The 21,026-nt window shown below is 35.5% G+C and overlaps 1 protein-coding gene across 1 annotated transcript in view; it reads left to right on the top strand.

Moving 5' to 3' along the window:
- Positions 1-21,026, top strand: part of ABCA13 (ATP binding cassette subfamily A member 13) — a 139,704-nt gene that overhangs the window by 30,228 nt on the left and 88,450 nt on the right. Inside the window, exons 14-24 of the mRNA XM_077788156.1 lie at positions 1,954-2,254; positions 3,073-3,187; positions 4,408-4,737; positions 5,676-5,745; positions 6,783-6,917; positions 8,295-8,426; positions 11,124-11,310; positions 12,195-12,413; positions 14,482-14,678; positions 15,399-15,556; positions 15,954-16,184. Coding sequence (XP_077644282.1) covers positions 1,954-2,254; positions 3,073-3,187; positions 4,408-4,737; positions 5,676-5,745; positions 6,783-6,917; positions 8,295-8,426; positions 11,124-11,310; positions 12,195-12,413; positions 14,482-14,678; positions 15,399-15,556; positions 15,954-16,184 — 2,075 coding nt within the window. The remainder of the gene's footprint in view (positions 1-1,953; positions 2,255-3,072; positions 3,188-4,407; positions 4,738-5,675; positions 5,746-6,782; positions 6,918-8,294; positions 8,427-11,123; positions 11,311-12,194; positions 12,414-14,481; positions 14,679-15,398; positions 15,557-15,953; positions 16,185-21,026) is intronic.

Raw genomic sequence — 21,026 nt, 5'->3', positions numbered from 1 at the left:
GTTACACAGTTTTAATGCATACATTATATCAATTATAATACAGTCAACAAAAAGCACATTTCAATGCTCTAATGTAAGCTGGAAAGACTAATTATATTGTTTTACCTGTGGAATGGCCAAATGAATCCTTTGAGTCTCTTATTTATATCAAAATGTTTAAAAGAATGGTCATAAATATTTAAAGAAGAAAAAGATAAAAAAATATGGAATACTGAGGAAACTTAACAAGATGACAAGATGATCTAGTTTACATAATTTCAAAATTTATTTTTTATATTATTGACTTTTCAAAAAGGATGAAAGAAAGGGCTTTTTTTAAGATTTACTCTTATTACCTCAGAATAATTAGCTTTTTTATTCAGAGTAAATAAGTTCTTAAGGAATTTATTTTCTTCCCTGGGATTATACTTTTTCTCTTTTTCCCACATTATGTGCTTATTGCTGAAAATCAATTAATTTTACAAAAGCCTTTAAGAGGCAAGAATATTTTCCTTAACATACACACTTGATTTGCAGAAAATGCTGTAGATTGCATATATTGTTTCCAGAAGAGAGGCCCCCTTAAGTCTATACAAAGTGTTCCACAACATTTTCCCACTGTCTTTTTGGGGTTTTTTGTTCCCCTTATGCCTATAAGTGTACAACATGAGACATGAGAAAGCATTTATAAAGAAGGAAACTGTTCAGTCTGGAATCTCATGCTTGTTTTGTGATCTGCACACTACCCTGGCAATTTCCACCCTCTATCAGTATGAAACAAACGGGCTATACCTTGAGACAAGGAAAATTGCTCAGGAGTACTTTGGAGAAGGCAAGCTGTTTGTCTCTTTAAGGAAAGAAATGGACTGATAAGTCTTGGCCCTCAGGAAACTGAATTATCAAATTATAGTTTCATTTTTCTTCCACTTACCTAGGGAAGGGTCATATGCTAATATAAGTCAAGTATTTTTCAGTACTCTGGCCTTATTATCTCCTCACATTCTTAGAGAGCAAGAAGATGCGTTCTAAGGAACGTAATGTGTCCATGTGTCCAACATGTCAATGTTACATTCTCTGATGTAGGCATACATTCCTTTCCATAGAAAGATGTTAAACTGGAATAGAATTTTTTTTTTTTTTTTTTTTGTGGTCTTCAGAGCCTTCATAGCTTCATGGAATGTCTTAGAAAATCAACTGTTTGTGTAAATGGAAAAATGAGATTGGCTGGTTGAAAGAAATCAGGTTTGCAGTAAAGTATTATGTATTTTATTATGTTTCACAGAACCAGATGGTAGGTAAGATATCTCTCCCTTTTCCCAAGGAAGAAAAGGGCAACATTTAACATTTATCTGGAGGTCCTAGAAGGTCTGGAACCTATAAAAAGAGAACACAAGCAGTTTCATGTATTTGGCTTCATCTTTACAGCTACATGTTTAGCTTTAACCTGTTTGGTTGGGTTTTCATTTCCTTTATACAGAGCTAGAGAAAACAAACATGCAAATTCTACTGTGCTAAAGTAGAAGTTCTGCAATTGACTTGAAGATTAATATCAGAATAAATTTTAGTGGGTTGGTACTGTTTACTTTGTCATCTACTTATGAAGGCTGTTATGCTTTGATGCACAAATTTTATGGCTCTTGCTTTTACTGTGGAACTGATATCAATCCCCCAAACAGGGCTAAATGTGGATGCAAAGAGAAAACTGCAGCTCAAAAAAAGACAAATCACCTCAGATAAAAATGATTTTTATGAACCCATTTATCATGTGAATCATCTTTTACATTTCATATTCATGAACGTGAAAAATGTGTCTCTGAAACCTGCCATTTTTGGGCTTGGATTCAAGAAATTTTGGAGGCCTGCCCTGACAGATTAATGCATCCTATATCACATGGTAATTAGCCATGAGTTAGCTATGGAAATAGCATAAATTATATAAGATTAGTTATGAAGCTTCCTTTCTTATTGTGTCAGGTATAATCTTCAGTACACCAGAGGACAAGAAGCAAGATTCTAGTAATCTCCTTCCAAGACACATTTCATATACAATTAGAACCAGTGTTCTCTACAGCATGAGAACAGATTTGCTTAAAAATCCAACATGGAAATCCCATCCCCACAAGTTGCCAGCTGATGGGTTTAAATACAACCATGTCTTTATTCCTCTTCAAGACATGATTGAAAGGGCAATTATTTCAGCACAGACTGGGACAGACATCTCAGATACATCAATTCAGGTGCAAGCCATGCCTTACCCTTGCCATACCAGTGATCTGTAAGTAAAATTTCATCTTTTTAATTTGATGTATAATCCTTGTTAGATTAGTTCTAGAGAACTTGAGATCCTACTAGGCTCCCACTTTTCAGTGAGTGAATGTATATCTGCACAGGCTTAAACAAGTACATCCAATACCAGGGTATTACAGCATAGCAAATAGTGCCCAAGAGCTGTGTTTAACGTAACATGTTGTACAGTGTTTGTAGGCAAATGGCCCCTTACAAAATGTTTGAAGCCATAGTGTGGAGTAGTCCTCTGGGCAGAGGCTGTGTTAACATAGTGTGCATTTAGCTTAAATTATTGTAATTGATCCCTTTTAAATCCTTAGTTGTCCTGTACACAAACTGTAAATTGATGCCTTGAAGGTTGAAGTTGATGAAGCAAAAGTGTGGGGTTGTTCTCTGTAAAACCATCAAAACATCCCAACTACTAAATTTTAAAATTACTCAGTGGTAATAAATCTGTTAAAGTGGAGTGAAAATTGACTGGGTCATGCTATTCCTTGTTGTCCAACTAGATTTCTTTGCCATTGACACAAATCTGAATTTTGTTTGACTTTAAATGGAACACTAAAGCATAATTATATCTGTTTTATGGTTTAAAATATTATAATATGTAATAATAAAATAATAATATCATCCAATACACACATTTAGCTTGTTACGTAAAAAAGAATTCTAACCAGAACAGGTATAAATCTTATTGTTCATGTCAGATCATATTTTTTGGAAATTTTGAGAACAGTTCCAGTACATTCTTCTAGAAAATAGTTTACCTTTGTGGGCTGACAACTCTTCATATTTGTTCTTTTATAGATTCTTGAATAACATAGGGTTTTTTTTCCCACTTATGATGATGTTAACATGGATGGTTTCAGTTGCTGGTATGGTTCGCAAGCTGGTTTATGAAAGAGAAATTAATCTTGAAGAGGTAAGAGGCAGATTAACCTCGGAAAAGAAAATTTATTATTTTAGGTGCACTGAAATACAAAAGTTGTGAGGTACTTTTAAGTAGTCATAATCCAGATGGCTTTGTTTTCACTTGTTTCCTCTAGGCAGTAGGCTCTAGTTCTAGCTGCCAACTCAGTTTCAAAACATTCTTTGAGCATCAGTATGAAAATATTGTCCATGAGAGAAAAAACGACTAGCAAAAGTTCAAGCTGGAAAGTGTTATTTGGGAGACCTTGTGGTTAGAATGATTTTTGTTTTGGATTCTTTTTCATATTTTGCTCTGTGTAGTCTGTAATGATAACACTACCTAAAATAAGTTAAGAATTTGTTACAAGTTTGTTATGAACTGTGTAATTATCAGAAATAAAAGGGAATTTTTATACCAACAAAAGCTGAAACAATTATTTGCTTCTATCAACAGCTAGTCTTCACAGGTGCTAAGCATTTGGAAGGACAGGGTCCTTGTGATACATTTTCTATAGTAATAAATGCACTTTTTGGAGAATTACACTGATTTCACTGTATCAGCAGAATTACTGCTTGAGTAATATTTTTAATTTGGGGAATTATTAAGGAATTATCTATTTTCTCTAATCTTTCTGTTGTAAGGTAAACCTTTTTAGTGTTCCAAAATATTAAGTCAACTTAATATTAATTTTGATGGTGTTATGAAAACTGCTTCAAAGGTTTTATTAGATTGTATCTAAAAGCATAGTTTTAGAAAAAAAGGGATGTACTTCATACCTGGCTAATAATTTGCCTGATAATACATAAAGGTAAAAATCTGTATGCCTCTTTCAGAAGCGTAACAGGCTGAGAAAAAAAAATGTTTATATGTATACGAAATTATATATAAAGTTGCTGTGTATATTCTCAGTGTTTTTTAGAGTATAAAAAGGCAAAATCCTAGCTGGAAGAACCAGCAGTTTCAGTTTTTGAAACCCTATGCAAAGGAGAGCTTTGCTGAGCATGGTGATTCTTTGTAATCATGTGTGATGATCTTAGAGACTGCCCTGCTCAATAACATGTCTGATCTAGGAGAGAGCACAGCACAAGGACAAAGAAACAAGAAATTTAAGGGGAAGATTGCATCCTTCAGGAAATTGGCAGTATCTTGGTGACAAAATGTTTTGTTTAAAACAGAAAAACAAAAAGAAAGTTTGTTTCCTAACTTTAACTCTCTGCTCTGTTGTCTTGCAGTATATGAGGACAATGGGTGTGTATCCAGCCATTCATTTCTTTGCTTGGTTTTTGGAGAATGTCATTGTGCTCACAGTAAGCAGCTGTGCTCTGGCCACCATTTTAAAAGCAAGTGGTATCTTTGCTTATAGCAATGGCTTCCTTGTCTTCCTTTTTCTCCTGGAATTTGGAGTTACAGTCATTATGTTAAGCTATTTTTTGGGAGCATTTTTCAGCAGTGCTGATACAGCAGCTCTGTGTGCCAGCCTTGTCTATATGATCAGCTTTTTACCCTACATAGTTTTGTTGGTCTTGCAGAACCAGTTGAGTTTCACCAACCAGATTATAATGGTAAATATTTATTCTTTTCTAATTTTTCTCCTTCAACTATACTGTGAATTTCTATAGTTTCAGAATTTCAGACCATAATGTATTGATTTTTTCCCATGTTGCTGTTTGCTTTTGTGATCATTGGAAATAAATTACACTAATAAATCTCCAACTGAGAAAATATTTAGAAGCTAGAAAGGAAAGAAAAATAAATTTTCAGGGCAGTTCTATAAAGCCACAGAAAATATCAGGAAGTTGCATTCCTCATACTCATGAGTTCTCTTAATGTCTTGACCTCAAAATTTTTGTAACATTAGTGTATTTTCAAGATCAGTTGATGACATGCCACATCTCCAAGTCATTATTTGTTTGGAAAAAAACCTAGTGATTGATTTTCTGTTAATATAATTGGGGAATAGCTCCAAAATTTGTTCAACCATATAATCTGAGGTATGTGTTTCTTTGGTGTAGGTTCTTTCAGGTCCTTCACTGTTCTATGTATTCCATAAGTTGTTTTGTTTTATACATTTGTCCTAAAATACTACATCCCTGAATGTGACATCAAGTATCACCATCATATAAAGAAAACCATATTTCACACATTTTGGCTTCACTATTTCAAAATAACTCTCTAAATTAAGCTGGTGGAATAATTCATATACTGTTAAAAAATGCATATTTTTTCAGTGTCATTTGGTCAGATAAAATAACACTTTCCAGTATTAGTAACTAGGTCAGTGGAGCTCTTGTTAGGTGGAGCAAATACTACTAAGGTTTGTGAGGGAGTATAGTTAAAACATAAAATGAAATAGCAACCATTAGCCTATGTGGAGGGGAAAAAATAAAGTCTATTAAGTTTGTGCTTGATTTTATCATCACAATATATTTTATTTCATGGAACTTTTTAACAGAATGTTTTTATTTGGTGTTCACATACTTTTTCTCCTCTGATATTGTAGTGTCTTCTTTCTACAACTGCCTTTGGGCAAGGAATATTTTTCATTACATATTTTGAGGGCCAAGAAATAGGTAAGCTCTTTGGTTAGGAGAAAAGCTTTGTAATTATTATTTCAAAAACATTGGAAAAGTTTTTCAATCTGTTCTGAAACTATCTCTAATAAATTAATAAGATGGATCAAGTTCAGGTATATAAGGGGATATAATTTTTTTTTTTTACTATTATAGCAAGACCAATATTGATGACTGTGGATGTTTCAAACTATTGAAAATGTGTCATAATGGTACAACAGTTTATAAGAGTAGAAGAGACAATTGCAGAATATATTACATACATTTCCTACTAGACACTTCATCAAAATGACTTATCTTTACTGAAGGAAGGGCAAAATGTGTTTTGGAAAAAAATACTTTCCTTGACAATTGTGGAAAAAGTATTGTAGAAGTAATATCATGATCCACTGTACTGCAAACAAAGTGGCATTTTTAGTTAAATGTAATATTTTTAATAAATTTACAACTTTGTTACTTTTGTTTTCCATTTAGCATTCTGTAGCACTAGTGTTTGCACCTTTTTTTTTTCCATGTCTTCTGCAATGTTATAATTTTATGAAGCAATTATTCAGTGAGTTCATTCATGTTTACCTCTGAATGCAGGCAATGTACACAATGCTTCTTGGTTAGAATTCACAGATTTAAATCTTCAGATTTAGCATTATAGAAATGATATTAAACTTTGTATAAATAATCCTTTTCTTTATATCAGCAGAATGGCTTAAAGCCTGTTTCACTGGTCAGTGCCCCCTTTTGTCAGTGTTGTAGTTCTTTTCCTTTTGCCAAAATAGGGGGCCAGCTAAAACTTGATAAACAACCCTTTCTACAACAGCTTCTCTATATTTTCCCAGCAGCAGTGCCACCTGCTGTTCTAAACACAGGCTTGTAGAGGCATAGAATTTTTTTCTGTTCATTAGGATTACTGTTATTAACTATGCTTTGTCTTGTGCCAGTGCTTTAATACCCGGAAGTGTGTGGTGTTGATGTGTTTGTGATCTTTAATGCTGTGTTGATTTAGCTTTGACCTTTAAAAAAATCATTATTATTACTACCAGGAATTCAGTGGGATAATGTCTACCAGTCAACAGCACAAGGAGGATACATGACCTTTGGATGGATGTGCTGGATGATGTTCTTTGACTCCATTTTATATTTTGTAGGTGGCTGGTATTTCAGCAATATTATTCCTGGTAAGATCATGGGCTTGTTCTTATTTCATGTTTTTTTAAGAAGTTATTTAATGTCATTCATCCATTAATATCTTCACAATATAAACATTCAGCCACCATAGGAAACATTGTGTCATTGTCTTTCTTGTTTTTATGCAAATAAACCAAAAATATGTATTTTTATGAGTTATAGTTCTGTTGTGCAAAACTGTCTGACTTTCCTTAGGGACTGGGGAACAACATCTTCCTAAATATATGAATACTGACTAGTACTAACACATGGACTAGAATTTGTAGCCAGGCATGAAATATCTTTTGTTTGCTGATGGGTAGGCCAAATGTTTGATAGAATTAGGAGTTTATTGGATCTTCACAGTAAGAGAGCGTAATCTCATGGCAAAACTTCCTGGGAAAATGGTGAATCTCCTGTCAGTACCTGGGCTGACACCCACGAACAGCAGCATGTTTTCAGATAAAAAACTTCAGAGAGCACAGTAACTGTATCTTGTTCTCAGTCAGTCTACAGTCCAGTGTACAGAGAAAACAAATTGATTTTCAAGTATATTTTCAGAAAGTAGTGGTGTGTTTATTTAGATTTTTTAATGAACCAAGTTTTATCAGTCTTACTGAGTTGGTTGATGTATTTATAATCATAGCCTCATGCCTCACTGTAGTTTTACCTTTCTTCTGATGATTTACCTTTCCCCTTATTTGCATATGTCACTTTTTCTTCTGACTACTTTGTATTTATTTTTTTTTTATTAAATTATAATTAATTTTACCTTGAAAGATAGGGATGGATGGAATATGCAACTGAATTTTAAAAACTTTATCTTCAATTAACACTTGCCCTTTAATCAATGTAATGACACTCCAAACAGAGAGTGTGTGTGTTATGTGATGGGTAAGTAATGCCTGAAAAGATCAGGCACTGCCAAAGATTAGTTTGTATATAAGAGTGTGGTTTTGCACTTTTTGTTTATGTGCCACAATCAGTGTTTCTTTTGGTGGCTGATTTGTTTGCATTTTGCAGATATTAATGGAAGAATTGGTGCAATGGACTATTTTTATAATTAAAAAAAATAGGCTCTTTCTCTTGGCAGGCTGTTTGGTGCATTTTCTTCCCTATAGGTTATCAGATTATATTAGGTCTATCAAAAGCTGATTTGGAGACAGGATAAAGCATAACTGAGGCTTGATTATTTTATGAAGAACCTGGTTTTATTACCAAATAACTTTTTTTTGCACTTAATTAAAATTTTTAGGTAGAGAAAAGTATTTGGGCTAATTAAAGGGCCTAACCATTTATTGTAAGCAATAATAGGACATTTTTAGTCTACAAACAGATGCAAAACTACTATAAATTTTTCAACAGTTTACATCATAATTCTAATATAGGAAAATTTGGATTGAAGAACCGGTGGTACTTTCCCTTTACTGTTTCCTACTGGAAGAACCTGTGTGGTACAGAAAGAAGGAAAAGACATTATCCGAATATGTTTTTCTTCAATGAAAACTTCCAAGAAAAAGGTTTGCAGTAATAGAATTTGAACTTTTTTTTCTGAATGGTGTGCTAGTCATAGTCAATGTGCTTCTATCATAGCTTGGTCCTGTATTATATGTTTAGATCTTATCCCTTTCTCTCTTTCATTATGGAGTATATACTATGAATATCTGTTACATTTTGCTAACCCCGTAATGACTGATTCATTCTGTGAAAACTGCTACTCTACAGAAAAATTTAAGAAAACTCTTTGAAAGATATAAAATAAATATCTCTTGGGTTCATCCTGTCCAGTATATTTCCACTTTGTCTTGTTTGGATCTTTTCTAATTCACTGAACCCTTTCATATTCTCAATGAATCTGAAATGTGTTGGACCTTATTAACTTTAAAAAAAATTTGCTTCTTGTTTCAGTGGAAAAATTAACTTTGTTAATTTCTTTCCTTTCTGTTTCTAATTTCCCTCTTCTATAATTACTGCTCTTTCTGTCTCTACTTCTTAGCCTTTTATCTAGAAAGCTGTTATTGTATCTAATTTTTTATCAGCCTCCAGATAATTTCACTGCTCTTCTATGTATGTTCACTTGCTTATAATTAATTCAGATTTTTTTTACCTTTTTCCCCCTCTCCAGTCCCTTTAAGGACATTCCCACATTTAGTTTACTTTTTGAAAATGAAGGAGTATTCACCTGTATTCCATCTTGGGCCTTAGAACAACATGATGGGGTGTTGTGCTTCTTTTGGGAAGTACAATATCTTAGAAATGATCCAGTTGTCTATGGCATAGGTGAAGAAGCTCAACAACTCAGCAGTTTTACATACAGGTGTCTCCTAGATTGGAGCAGATTTCAAAATATCTTGAGGTTAATTTTAAACACTCATGGGAAAACGTTTTTGTATGAATTTTATCTGAATTTCTGCAATTTGGAACAACTCTATTTTATTAAGACAATTGCATTTGTTCCTTACATAAAATGAAGATTTCCAGTGTTTCTCTCTGGGTTCACCACATAATCTGCAGAAAACAAAGACATAAACTTCTCTGCCTGACCAGTTTTAGTGTGGTGTCTGGCTCAAATTATTTCAGTGATTTCCTCATGTCATGTGGTTGATAGCAAATTGCCTGTGTGTGAATGCTAAAACTGTCTGCAGCAAAGGAGCTTGCTGTCCTTTAAAAGAATTGTGTGCAATTGTACTGACGATGGGATAAATGCAGCCATGAAGGATTTTTTAGGACAGCATAATGACTTGCTTCCAGGCAATTTCTTCACTTGTTCTATACAGCCCAGTTAAGGGCTGGTCCCAGAGGCATAGAGAACATTTAGGAAATCAGAGGTGTATGAGGGAGAAGCTGAGAGTGTAGGTCCTACCTGCTGGAACTAAAACTACATCAGGGCTGGCAGTGACCAGGGCGCTGCGTACCCACTTGGAGCTCCGCTTTGGAGAAGTCCCAGGGTAATCAGTTTAGTAGTTGGAAGTAACTTGGAGCTCTCCCTCTGAGAATTTCCTGAGCTAGATTGTCTGAGACCCCTCTGCACTTGAATGATTTTTTGTTAATTTAAAGGATGTATATTTCGGAAACAGGAGAAAGGTACCTAAAAGAGAGGTGTATGGCTAGGAGAACTCAGTACTGTCCCAACTGCTGGTAGTGCCTTGCTAGCAATGACCTCAACTTTAGAAAGAATTTTTGCCAGAAGCTTAAAATTGAGTGTGAAAGCAGCAAAACATTTTCTTCATTCACAGTGTAAACAAACCAATCTTTGAAATAATTATGTATTTTTTAATTTCTAATTTGATTTGTACAATTCAAGCTTTTTATGCATAGGATAGTTCTCTGTTCTTGTAACGTGTGCATTTTATTTACAAAAAAGTATTACAAAGAATGTGACTATAAACCATAAATATCTTATGTATACACATATTCATAAGAATAATTTTTCTCATAATTCTCAGGCATAAAAGTTTGTTTCTTTGGACTAACATTCCAATCTGGCTTGCCTTTGCTTAAAAATAAACCAACTCACTGCCAGATCTCTAAGTAGTAATGAGTCAATAAAATATTAAACATGAATAAGGTAATGGGGCTGTTGGTAAACTGTGCTCATGTTTGGAAAGTAGTACAAACCAGATATGGAAAGGAAGGCAACTTCATTGGTGTAATCTGGCATCTCAGTTTCCTGAGGATGTTACCTCACAACTAGAAGATTGTTAGATATCTGCTTGCCTTGAGCACCTTGAGTTATGCTTAGACTGGGCTGCTGCTCTGAATCATTTTAGAGATCTGCTTTGCTTAGTTGACTGAAGAGAATTGAGATTAACTACCTGTAAATGTACATCAATATTGTGTGCCTGAAACTGGATGACATATATGAAGTAGCTTACACAGTTAGAATTTTCTAATGCTTATGGGTATAAAAAATGATTCAAGTAATGTTATTATAAGTATTTTTTTACTACAAATAAAATATAGCAACTATTTTATGGCATTATCAAGACATATGTAGACATGCACATAATTTGGTGTCACAAATGGGCCAAATTCTTAGCAAATATTAATTGGCATGGTATCTTTCGTTTCAGTGTAGTTTGTGTCAGTTTAGTCAATTTGAACATGTGTTCTAGGCTTTGGTAAATGGTAGGAGAAGTTATTTTGTTATTCCTTTTATGCACAAACACGTGTTTAGATTTAGCAACCTGCTTGTTCTGCTACTCTCCCCCATGCAGACCCATCACCTCAGGGCTGGAAAGTCCCTTGCACTGAAGGAGCCACCGTTGGTGTCGTGCTGCTGTCCCTCACCAAAGAGCACGTGGATGGGCAGAAGGCCGCTGTTAAAGATCTCAACCTCACTTTCCATAAGGGCCAGATAACAGCACTCTTGGGACCTAATGGAGCTGGAAAGACAACAGTTATGTAAGCCCAACTTTTGCTACTGTTACTGTCCACTCTGATCTCTGCTATGCTTTTTCAGTTTAAAATTATGTGAACTATTTGTTCTGCTTTCCCACCCCCCCACTCCCCAATAAATATTTGATAAACTCCTCAAAGCGCATGGAAAGTGAAGGTTGTATATCTATGATGAAAGGAATGTAACGAGTAGAGAACTGAATCCTCTGTGCCACTGAAACCTTGATGTGATATCTCAGGAACAGCTTAAGTAGGACTTGGGCATGTCTGGTGGTGGAGTTGAATACATCTTGAAAGAGTGTTCTTTTTTGGCAACCTATCATATGGAGAGTGTGGAGTTTTATGGTGTTTTTGTCCCTAGAAGTTGCAGGGGACTTCTTTCTTGGCAGTTGACCAGAAATGAAAGTAATAAAATGAAAAATGACCTTTAAAAATGTCTCAACTAAGAAGTCTATGTTTCTACCTTTCTGTTAGCTATAATCAGCTTTCATCAAGCCAGTGACACAGGATGGGACCAACTGGGAAATACTCCTCACAGAATACCCATGTGAAGAAGGAAACAATAACCTGTTAGATTTGGTTGGGAAAAAAATATTGATTTTACTCTGGAAGAAGGGAAATGAAGAACTCTAGAGATCATATTCAAAAAACAAAAACAGAAAAATCTACCAACAAACAAATCAACCAAAAAAAACTCAAACAAAACCCAAACCCAAAAAAGCCACCAAAAGCAAAAAGTAGCTAAACCCAAACCATTAGTGATATCTCTATAACTATACTTGACTGAGTTGATGTTACTCTAAGGATGTTAAACCTTGCCTCAGGATATCTAAGGGGAAAGCTAATTGCATGTTATCTTGCTGAATTCTTTTTTTCTTTTCTTATATCAGATCCCTGTTGACTGGTCTGTATCCACCGAGCTCTGGTACCATTATTGTTGATGGGAAGGACATACGGACTGAGCTGGCTGCCATCAGGACAGAGCTGGGTGTTTGTCCCCAGTACGATGTCCTGTTCAGCACGCTGACGGTGCGGGAGCATCTCCTGTTTTACGGGTCAGTGAAGGCACCAGGGTGGACAAAAGAGCAGTTGAATGAGCGAATCAGTGGGTAAGTTTTCCTTCCTTTTCTTGAAATCTGTCAAAGAAATTGGTAATGATTGTTGCAAGCCACCCAAAAAAAAAAAAAAAAAAAAAAAAGAGAGAAAATGCAAAACTTGCAAGAAAAAACCAATGGAAACTGCATGGTTTTATGAGTTTTTGTCACATATCATGTTCTGAAATCATGACTTGAAAATAGATTTCCTAGTGTCTAACTATTCCTCGAATATATTTGTAGTGAGAACTGTCACTGTTTAAAAACCTGGTATACAAAATCATCAAATAATGATGTTTTCACTGGAGTGGAGGGGGTTGGCCTTGTAGAAATTGCAGGTGTTCTGCCTCATGCTGTCTGCCTTACCTCTATCCTTCCTGGAGAAGCAGATAGAAAGAAAACTGCTGTGCTTGCCCTGAGTTTTAAAATAAATTAACAAAATGATTTTATATATTTGTGATCCTGTATTCCTTCACCTGCAGCAGAAGGAAAGTTAGAAAACCAGAAAATCCAAGTAAAAGCAGTGATTGCCACAATATTTTAAAATAAGCCACCTCATTTGTCTTTCCAAATCCAGCCTTGAAATGTTTTTAATAAATGAAGAGGTTTAAAACCGAAAAATACAATAGCAAAAATAAGTCAGATCTCTGACACAAACGCAGAGGATTTGCCACTTGTCAGGTTAAAAACACTTGCTAGTGTTTTTGTGCTGACACTTCCTTGATGTAGGACTAGATGTTGCTTTTTCCTAGAGTATATAAAACTAACTAGTAAACAGTACAAGCTGAGATCTGGTTCATTAATAGCCAACTGCATTTATTCTACTTCAGACATAAAAGGTATACTTTTCAAACAGTGTGGCAGTGTAAATAGATCGTGTTTACCTTTTGATTCATGCTAGACTCTATGAAGGGCTGGGCATTTCCATGCTTCAATGGAAACAAATGTCAAGTTGATGGGACTTCTCCTTAAGTGTACAATCAGGCAGAGGCATTTGTGGCAAAGTGGCTTTCCTTGGTAGTGTCATAAAAGCCTGTTACTTTTAAATTTTTTGATCTGAACCAACTCAGGTGTGGACACTCTGTTCTCTCCAGAAACAACAGAAGGAATTGGCTAGAACTACAGAGACAAAACAAACTTAGTAAATGGTTAGAATTGATACAAAATAATATTCTGTATCTTCAAGTACCTGACGATACGGAATATTGTAGTTCTAGCAGCAGTCTGTCATACTAATGGCATGTGAAAACAGAGATCTGCAGGCCTTGCTACGAAGAAAAGTTATTTTTAAAGGCAACAAATGCTTTAAAGCACTTCAGAGAAATTAGAAAAGCAACAAAAGAATGAAGCAAAACTTTTTTATTAATTAAAAAAGTGGGCTTCTAATGAGAAGGGTAAATGGCATCGCCTCTTCACTCAGACTGCATATTCACTGAAATTCACAAAAAAGTTTAACTTAGGACTGTTGAACCTTCTATGTCTTGCTTGCCAAGCTGATAGCAGCTGGAAGCTCTTAGGTCACTGACTGTATGCTCAGTGTGATGAAAAATAAGTTAAAGGTCTTATATTATTGCCTTTATTAATCATGTTTCCATACCATGCTCACATGCAAGACCAGCATCTTTCAAGAGCAAGGGCTGAACTGGAAACATCTGTAAGATATCTCCCAGTCCTTAACATAGGAATTAGATTAGATTTGCTTAGATAGTATTATTCTACCCAGGGATCTCTAATCAGTTTATTTCATGAACCTAGCAGTCTTTATCATTATTTAAAGGGGCTATAATCTGTAGTTTGCTGAAGTTGTTGGACAAACTAGAATTAATTTTATTATCTTTAATTTAAAATATTCCTTTACAATATTATTTAAAATCTGTGCATCTGAGCATGATAAGCATTTATGCTTTGTAGGTAGAGAGTTTTTTTTCCTATTTGTTTTTAATACCAAAGTATGTAATCAGACAGAGTAGTGATTTTATCACTTTCCATTTACAGTGACTTTTCAGTACTTGTTCTCTGAGTGGACAGAATGTGACTAGAATGTCCACTTCAAAATTGGTCCTGTTTCTGTATTCCTATTCAGAGTTCTGGAAGAAGTGGATTTATCCGAACATCAGTACAAACCTGTTGGAACCCTTTCTGGAGGAATGAAAAGGAGGCTGTCAATTGCCATCTCCTTTATTGGAAACTCAAAGACAGTTGTTCTGGATGAGCCCACAAGTGGAGTAGATCCATGTTCTCGCCGTAGTATCTGGGCTGTTCTTCTGAAGTACAAAGCTGGTACAAAGTTTATTCACATAATTTGCTTCTTCTTTTCTTTTCTGGATTTCTTTTATTTCAATGAATTTAATAGTCCAAGTGTAGTCAAAATATTATCAGAAGCTAAATACATTAATTTCTGAGGAAACATTAAGCTGACCTTGGTAACTTTAAGGCAAGTCAAATGGCATTACAAGAATTATCTGCTATTGTACAGAAAGACACCCAATCTTAAAAAAAATTGAGCTTAGTTTGAAGTCCTGTGCTAAAGTTTCTCCCCTCTCTTCAGCTTCTCAAAATTACTATCTGGTTTTCATTTCCCATTTTGCATATTCCTGTATATATATGCTCACACACTTATAATGAAAATACATTCATCAGTCGGTCTGCTACACTAATTCTAAAATTGATTGTGGGGAGCACTCAGTTAGCTGTAATAACTCACATTGAATTATCCATTGAAAGAGACTCTGCCTTTATGTAATTTTAAGGAATTTCTTAAGCTTTTAAAACAGGTGGAGGTTCTAAATCCTTAATACTGTTTGCTATGTATAAAACAGGACAAAGTAACTTTAGAACTAAATCTAACTCAAGTTCTAGTTCTGACAGCATATTTTGTTTGAATCCTGTAGTTAAGATTTTAAAGAGTTCTGAAAATGTTTCCCTAGGGCTAAAGGATCCTTGTGAGGGGTTTTTCTAGAAACCAGGTTTTGTAGACATGTACCAATCTTTGTCATGCAGGTTGCACACTGATCTTTACCACTCACCATCTTGACGAGGCCGAGGCGCTCAGTGATCGCATTGCCATCCTGCAGCGGGGCCAGTTGAGGTGCTGTGGCTCTCCCTCTTACCTGAGGGAGACATATGGCCAGGGACACAGTCTAACACTCATAAAAAAGGTAAGTTAAGAATGTACTGTACTGAACTGGACCGTGCCTGCCGAGTATATTTTAAAGAAGGTGTATGTCCCTGCCAGGAAGTAATACATTTAATAATATTATTATTAGAAAACCAGCAAAACATGTTTTTATCAGCTTTCTTGGTTGTTTTTGGCTGGGTGGTATTATTATTGCTATTTAGATGAACACAGTGGCATCTTTGAAAATAGTGAATATCAGTATTTAGCTGAAAATGGGCTTGTCTCACTATCCTTGGTTCTTGGGAGGTAGTCTCTGTATCCCTGCTGTGATACATCTTCATCAGTAGAATTTTTCCTGCATGTATTCTAATATTAAGACAAATACTTCTAGTAATCTGCAAATTTTTTTCTGCATTGTTATCTTTCTTTCTTCATAGCCCTCTGTGTTTGAAATCCAGGACCATAAGCACATTGTTCAGGTCACTTCTCTGGTACAGACCCACATTCCAGAAGCCTTCTTGAAAGATAACAGTGGGACTGAGCTGACCTATGTGATCCCAGAAAGGGCAGATAAGACCTCTTTTAAAGGTCTTTTCCAAGCTTTAGACCAAAGCCTTCAGCATCTACATGTGACTGGCTATGGCATTTCTGACACAACTTTGGAAGAGGTACTTGTAGTTTTTCTGTGTAATGACATTTTCTTGGTTAGAAACTTTTGATTGTATGATTGCGTCTTTTATATTGCACAATTTCTTGTGCAAAACATGTTAAAAATAAAAGTGAGCAAACAAACAAAATCTCCCAAATCAGGTAAAATCTATACCATATAGTTTTGCTTTACTGTTAATTTCAGCACCCACTTTACTATGGTATATTTTTTTATTTTAACAATCTAATGTGAAGCCTGATGAACTGTGTAACCCTTATTTTTTTTTTTTTTTCTGCATTAACTTAAGGGAACTGTAATGTGTCACTGACTTTATGAGAAGCAGTGTTGTCCTAGGTTCATTGCATTGGAACAAGCTTTGGGCTTTCAAGTCTGGTGATTCAGCTCAGGTGGCTCTTGGACAGAAAAAAAAAAAGCTAAGAACACATTCCAAATTACTAGTTCTAAGATTAGGAGTTAGCCAAACTGTGTGATTAAATACTTAAACAATATTTTCTGTGTGTACCAGGAAAGTCTTTGATATATGTATACATCAACATATACACACACATATATGTACATGTGTGTGTGTATGTACTAAATGGATCAGAAGAAGAGAGTCTGTTATGCATCTTCATAATTCTGAATTTAGCTCTGTGTAAATAGCCATGTCAGCAAGTGGTTGTTTCCCTTGGACTCTTTTTGCCCCATCTATAATTTCTAAATAACAAGATTCCCTAAACCACCACTACCCAAGTACTGTACTATAGATCCTTTAGAAATAATACATTTTTTAACTTCAAGTGATGGTAGGAGACTGATTTCAAACTGTGTGATAGGAGTCTAATATCTCCTATCATACATAGTTTACAAGTTTAATAAACATTTTATTTAATGTTATGAAGTAAATTAGATTCCTGCGATACAATTCTATGAAGCAAGTAAAAAAGTTATTGAAAAGCTTTTATTTTCTTATAGAAGATGGATGATTAACATGGTATAAGGAATATTTTTCACTGACAAACATTAGAGATTTGGAGGTAATGTATATATTAAGAATACTTTTGGGTTACTTCTCCATGGGATAACACAGGACTTTCCAGAACTGACATGTATAAAGTAAATGTGAAGTTGTCATGGATATGAGGAAGATTCCTCAGTGAGCTGAATCTGTGACTCAGTTGAGAGTTTGATTTTAGCTGTTTTGTGAAGAAGTTTAAAACTTTTTTAAATGTGGTATTAGATATTAATGTATCATTCTTCAGCTTGAAGATTTAATGCATTAATTTGAGTTGATTTCTGTCATCTCTGCATCTCATCATTAGTTGTTGCTACAACCTCAATTCTCTATTATCTTATCAGATGCCTCTTTGCATTGGGCACTAAAAGAATAGCACATAATAGCACTATTTAATCTATTCAAGCAATTCAATCTGGAAACAAAGAACCCTGGCCTTAAAGAAAGAAATGTATTTTAATTTTTTTATCCTTTCTTTTTGTTCTCTTATACACTCACTATAATTCTTTTTCATTCTGAGGGACACTAACACTCTAAAAATTGTATTCACTCAGGGAAAATGGACTTCCATTCATATTTCAAAGGAATCTTGAACTTCTAACGAATCAGTTTCTGGCATCTTTAAATCTCACTAATATTATATTTGCTCAAATTTAGGCTTTAGATATCTTTTCCAACTATTTGTATTTGTGTATTTTATAATACTTGTAGTCCAAAGTGTTAATAGAACCAAAAGGAGAATAGAAGGGTAGTTAATTAAATTCAGCATATACTAAGAGATCTCTGGAGGATGCTGTTTCACTTTCTGGCAGCTCTTGGGATTCAAAGCTTATTGCTTTCTTGCTTTTCTTTGAGGGGAGAACAAAACAATTGCAACATCTTTTCAAAATAAGGTGTGTCAAAATTTGTTAATTGAGTACTGTTTTTAAATTATTGTCTTTGAAATTACCTGAGATTTTTCATCAAAACTTTCCAGGGAAAGCCATATACCTCCTTGAAATGATGGGCACCTTCTAGGGAGATGCAGGGTGCTCCAACATATTCTGGTGATGGCACAATACTATTAATCTATTTCACTGTAATATTGTCATTTGGCCAGATTTGTTTCCTCAAGAACAAAAATCACTTTTTGTCCTTGACAAGGACAAGTCCTTAGTCAGATATAAACTTGCTAGTCAAAACAGAAATTAAACAGAATTTCATAGTATTGCAGAATTTCAGAGAACATTCTGAGTTGGAAAGGACCCAAAAGGGTCATCAAGTCTTAAGTGAATGGCCCACATGGGGATTGAACGCACAACCTTGCTGTCATTAACACCATGCCCTGAATAACTGAGCAAGCAGGATTTACTAAGGCATGTGGGGAAAGGATGCTCTGGTGAGGTCTAGTACACACCTTCATTTAGATGTAGCAAGAACATACTGTCTCTTTGTCATGATGCCTAATCCTGTCTTTTCCATAGCTGTGTGTTTCAGAGGGCACTCACTCTGTTGATAACATTGTTAGGCTAATACCACTTCTGTCCACAATATCTGGTGCAACATCAAGTAAATTGTCATATCTTCTGTACAATGTAGTCCCTAACGATTCCCGTTCTTAAAAGGATGTTTGAAAACTGAATACCATGGGGAGGACTGGGCAATGCAGGTGGCCTTCTACCTTTATAGCTGTATCAGAGTATGTGTCAATGAAGCTGACAACAGACATAGGATGTATTAGAAAAGCATTTGATGGGTTTGTTGATTTTTTTTTATAAGGTATAACTACATCCTCTCTACAGTGACTAAATGAGATTAAATAAGAAAATTTGTCTGCCGTTATTTTGGCACTGAAGTAAACATCAGCAGGCAACGTTTTGTGCTGTAGGCATTGTCCTAGCCACAGATGTGTAGTTACTTTGTGGTTTCACTAAGTGGTTGACAGACCTGAACGACAGGAGTCCATCTGGAATCAGCTAGACAGGATCAAGAACTGGGCCCATGGGAATCTCATGAGGTTTAACAAGACCAAGTTCAAAGTGCTGCACCTGGATCAGGGCAACCCCCAGTACCAACACAGGCTGGGGATGAACAGATCAGAGCAGCCCTGCTCAGAAGGATTTTGGAGTGCTGGTGGATGAGAGACTGCACATGACCCAGCACTCGCAGCCCAGAAAGCCAAACGTGTCCTGGGCTGCATCCAAAGCAGCATGGGCAGCAGGGCCAGGGAGGGGATTCTGCCCTTCTTCCCTGGTGAGACCCCACCTGCAGGGCTGCACCCAGCTCTGGGGTCCCCAGCACACAAGGGACAGGGACCTGTTGGAGCGAGTCCAGAGGAGGCCGCCAGGGTGAGTACATGGATGGAGAACCTCTCCTATGAGGAAAGGCTGAGAGAGTTAGATTTGTTCAGCTGTAAGAGGAGAAGGCTTTGAGGTGACATAATTGTGACTTTCTAGTACCTAAAAGGAGCCTATGAGACAGAGAGGGACTTTTTACAAGAGCATGAAGTAACAGGACAAAGGGGAATAAGTTTAATTTAGACATTAGGAAGAAATTCTATTTTCTGAAGGTGGTGAGGCAGTGGATCAGATTGTCCAGAGGAGCTGTGGGTGTCCCATCCTTGGAAGTGTTCAAGACTAGGCTGCATGGAGTTCTGAGGAATCCAGTCCAGTGGAAGGTGTTTGCAGAGGGATTGAAACTAGATGATCTTAAATGTCTCTTCAAACACAGGGCATTCAGTGATTCTGTGATTCAGTTGTTGCAATTTATTTTGGTTTGCTTGACAGAATTGGTGTTCAGAGCCATCATCAAGCAGGTCCAAGAAAACAAATTAGAATGTGGCTTTAGACTGTCAGGATCTGCCTCCAGGGTCTAATACAGAAATATCAGGCCTTGCAATTGTTAATGGCTAAAGTTTTTTCCCTGAAAGCTGGCAGGTAACAAACATAATCAATAACTGTTAAATGGCAATTATATTGACTAAGCAAAATAGGGTTTTGTAACAGTCAGGCCTTAGAAAGTCAAGAAGTATCTTTTAAGAGCTATAAAGCACTTCACATTGACTGGTTTTTATTGTCTATTGTATGAGCTCCTTGGAAACAAGGAATTTTTTGTTATAGCTGATATCTTCTTTTGTGGGAAGAAATAAATGGTTTCTTAATGATTTCAGAAAGTTGCACTGTGGGTATAATCTATCTTGCAGCTCAATCCAAACAGAGAGGAAAGAGCAAAAGAAAACTTTCATCAAGACAAAGAAAAATTTAGTTGCTATTTTTCTGTGTCATTTGAGATGCTCATGGTGCCTGTATTTTCTGTAAATTTTTATTTATTTTTATCTAAGGTCTTAGATCACTATTTAAATTGCAGTTCAGGTTAAAATAAGAAACTATTATTGTGTTTTTGGTTTAAGCTTACAAGAAGTGGAGAGTGTGTGAATAAGGCTCACTATGAAAGTTCCTGCAAGGCTTTGGTATAGATAAATGAAATGCATCTCTGAAATTCAAAGGGCTTTATGACAACATAACTGTGAAACATGTTTAAGGAAGAAATAGTAGTTTGAACACAAATCTGTTTGGCAAAGTGTATATACCATTTAAATAGACCTCATGATTATGAAGTTGGTGAATTCTGCCAGGTTTTATAATTTTAACTATAAGTCCCTTCTGACATGTCCCTACTTTAGCAAATTCAATCTTTTCAACATCAATCTAATGCATATTTTTAGATTGCTGCTTTTATGAAAAAATAATTTCAGTTTTCTCATGGTGATTTTAGGTAACGTGTTCCTATCATCTCTACCCAGTTTGGGGTATGCACATGAATGTTTTGCTACAAAACACACATTGTTGCCCGATCTTCTCTGTAGCA

The sequence above is a fragment of the Lonchura striata genome, chromosome 1 (genome assembly GCF_046129695.1).
Source record: "Lonchura striata isolate bLonStr1 chromosome 1, bLonStr1.mat, whole genome shotgun sequence".
Classification (NCBI taxonomy): Eukaryota; Metazoa; Chordata; class Aves; order Passeriformes; family Estrildidae; genus Lonchura; species Lonchura striata.
This window is presented reverse-complemented; position numbering and strand designations above follow the sequence as displayed.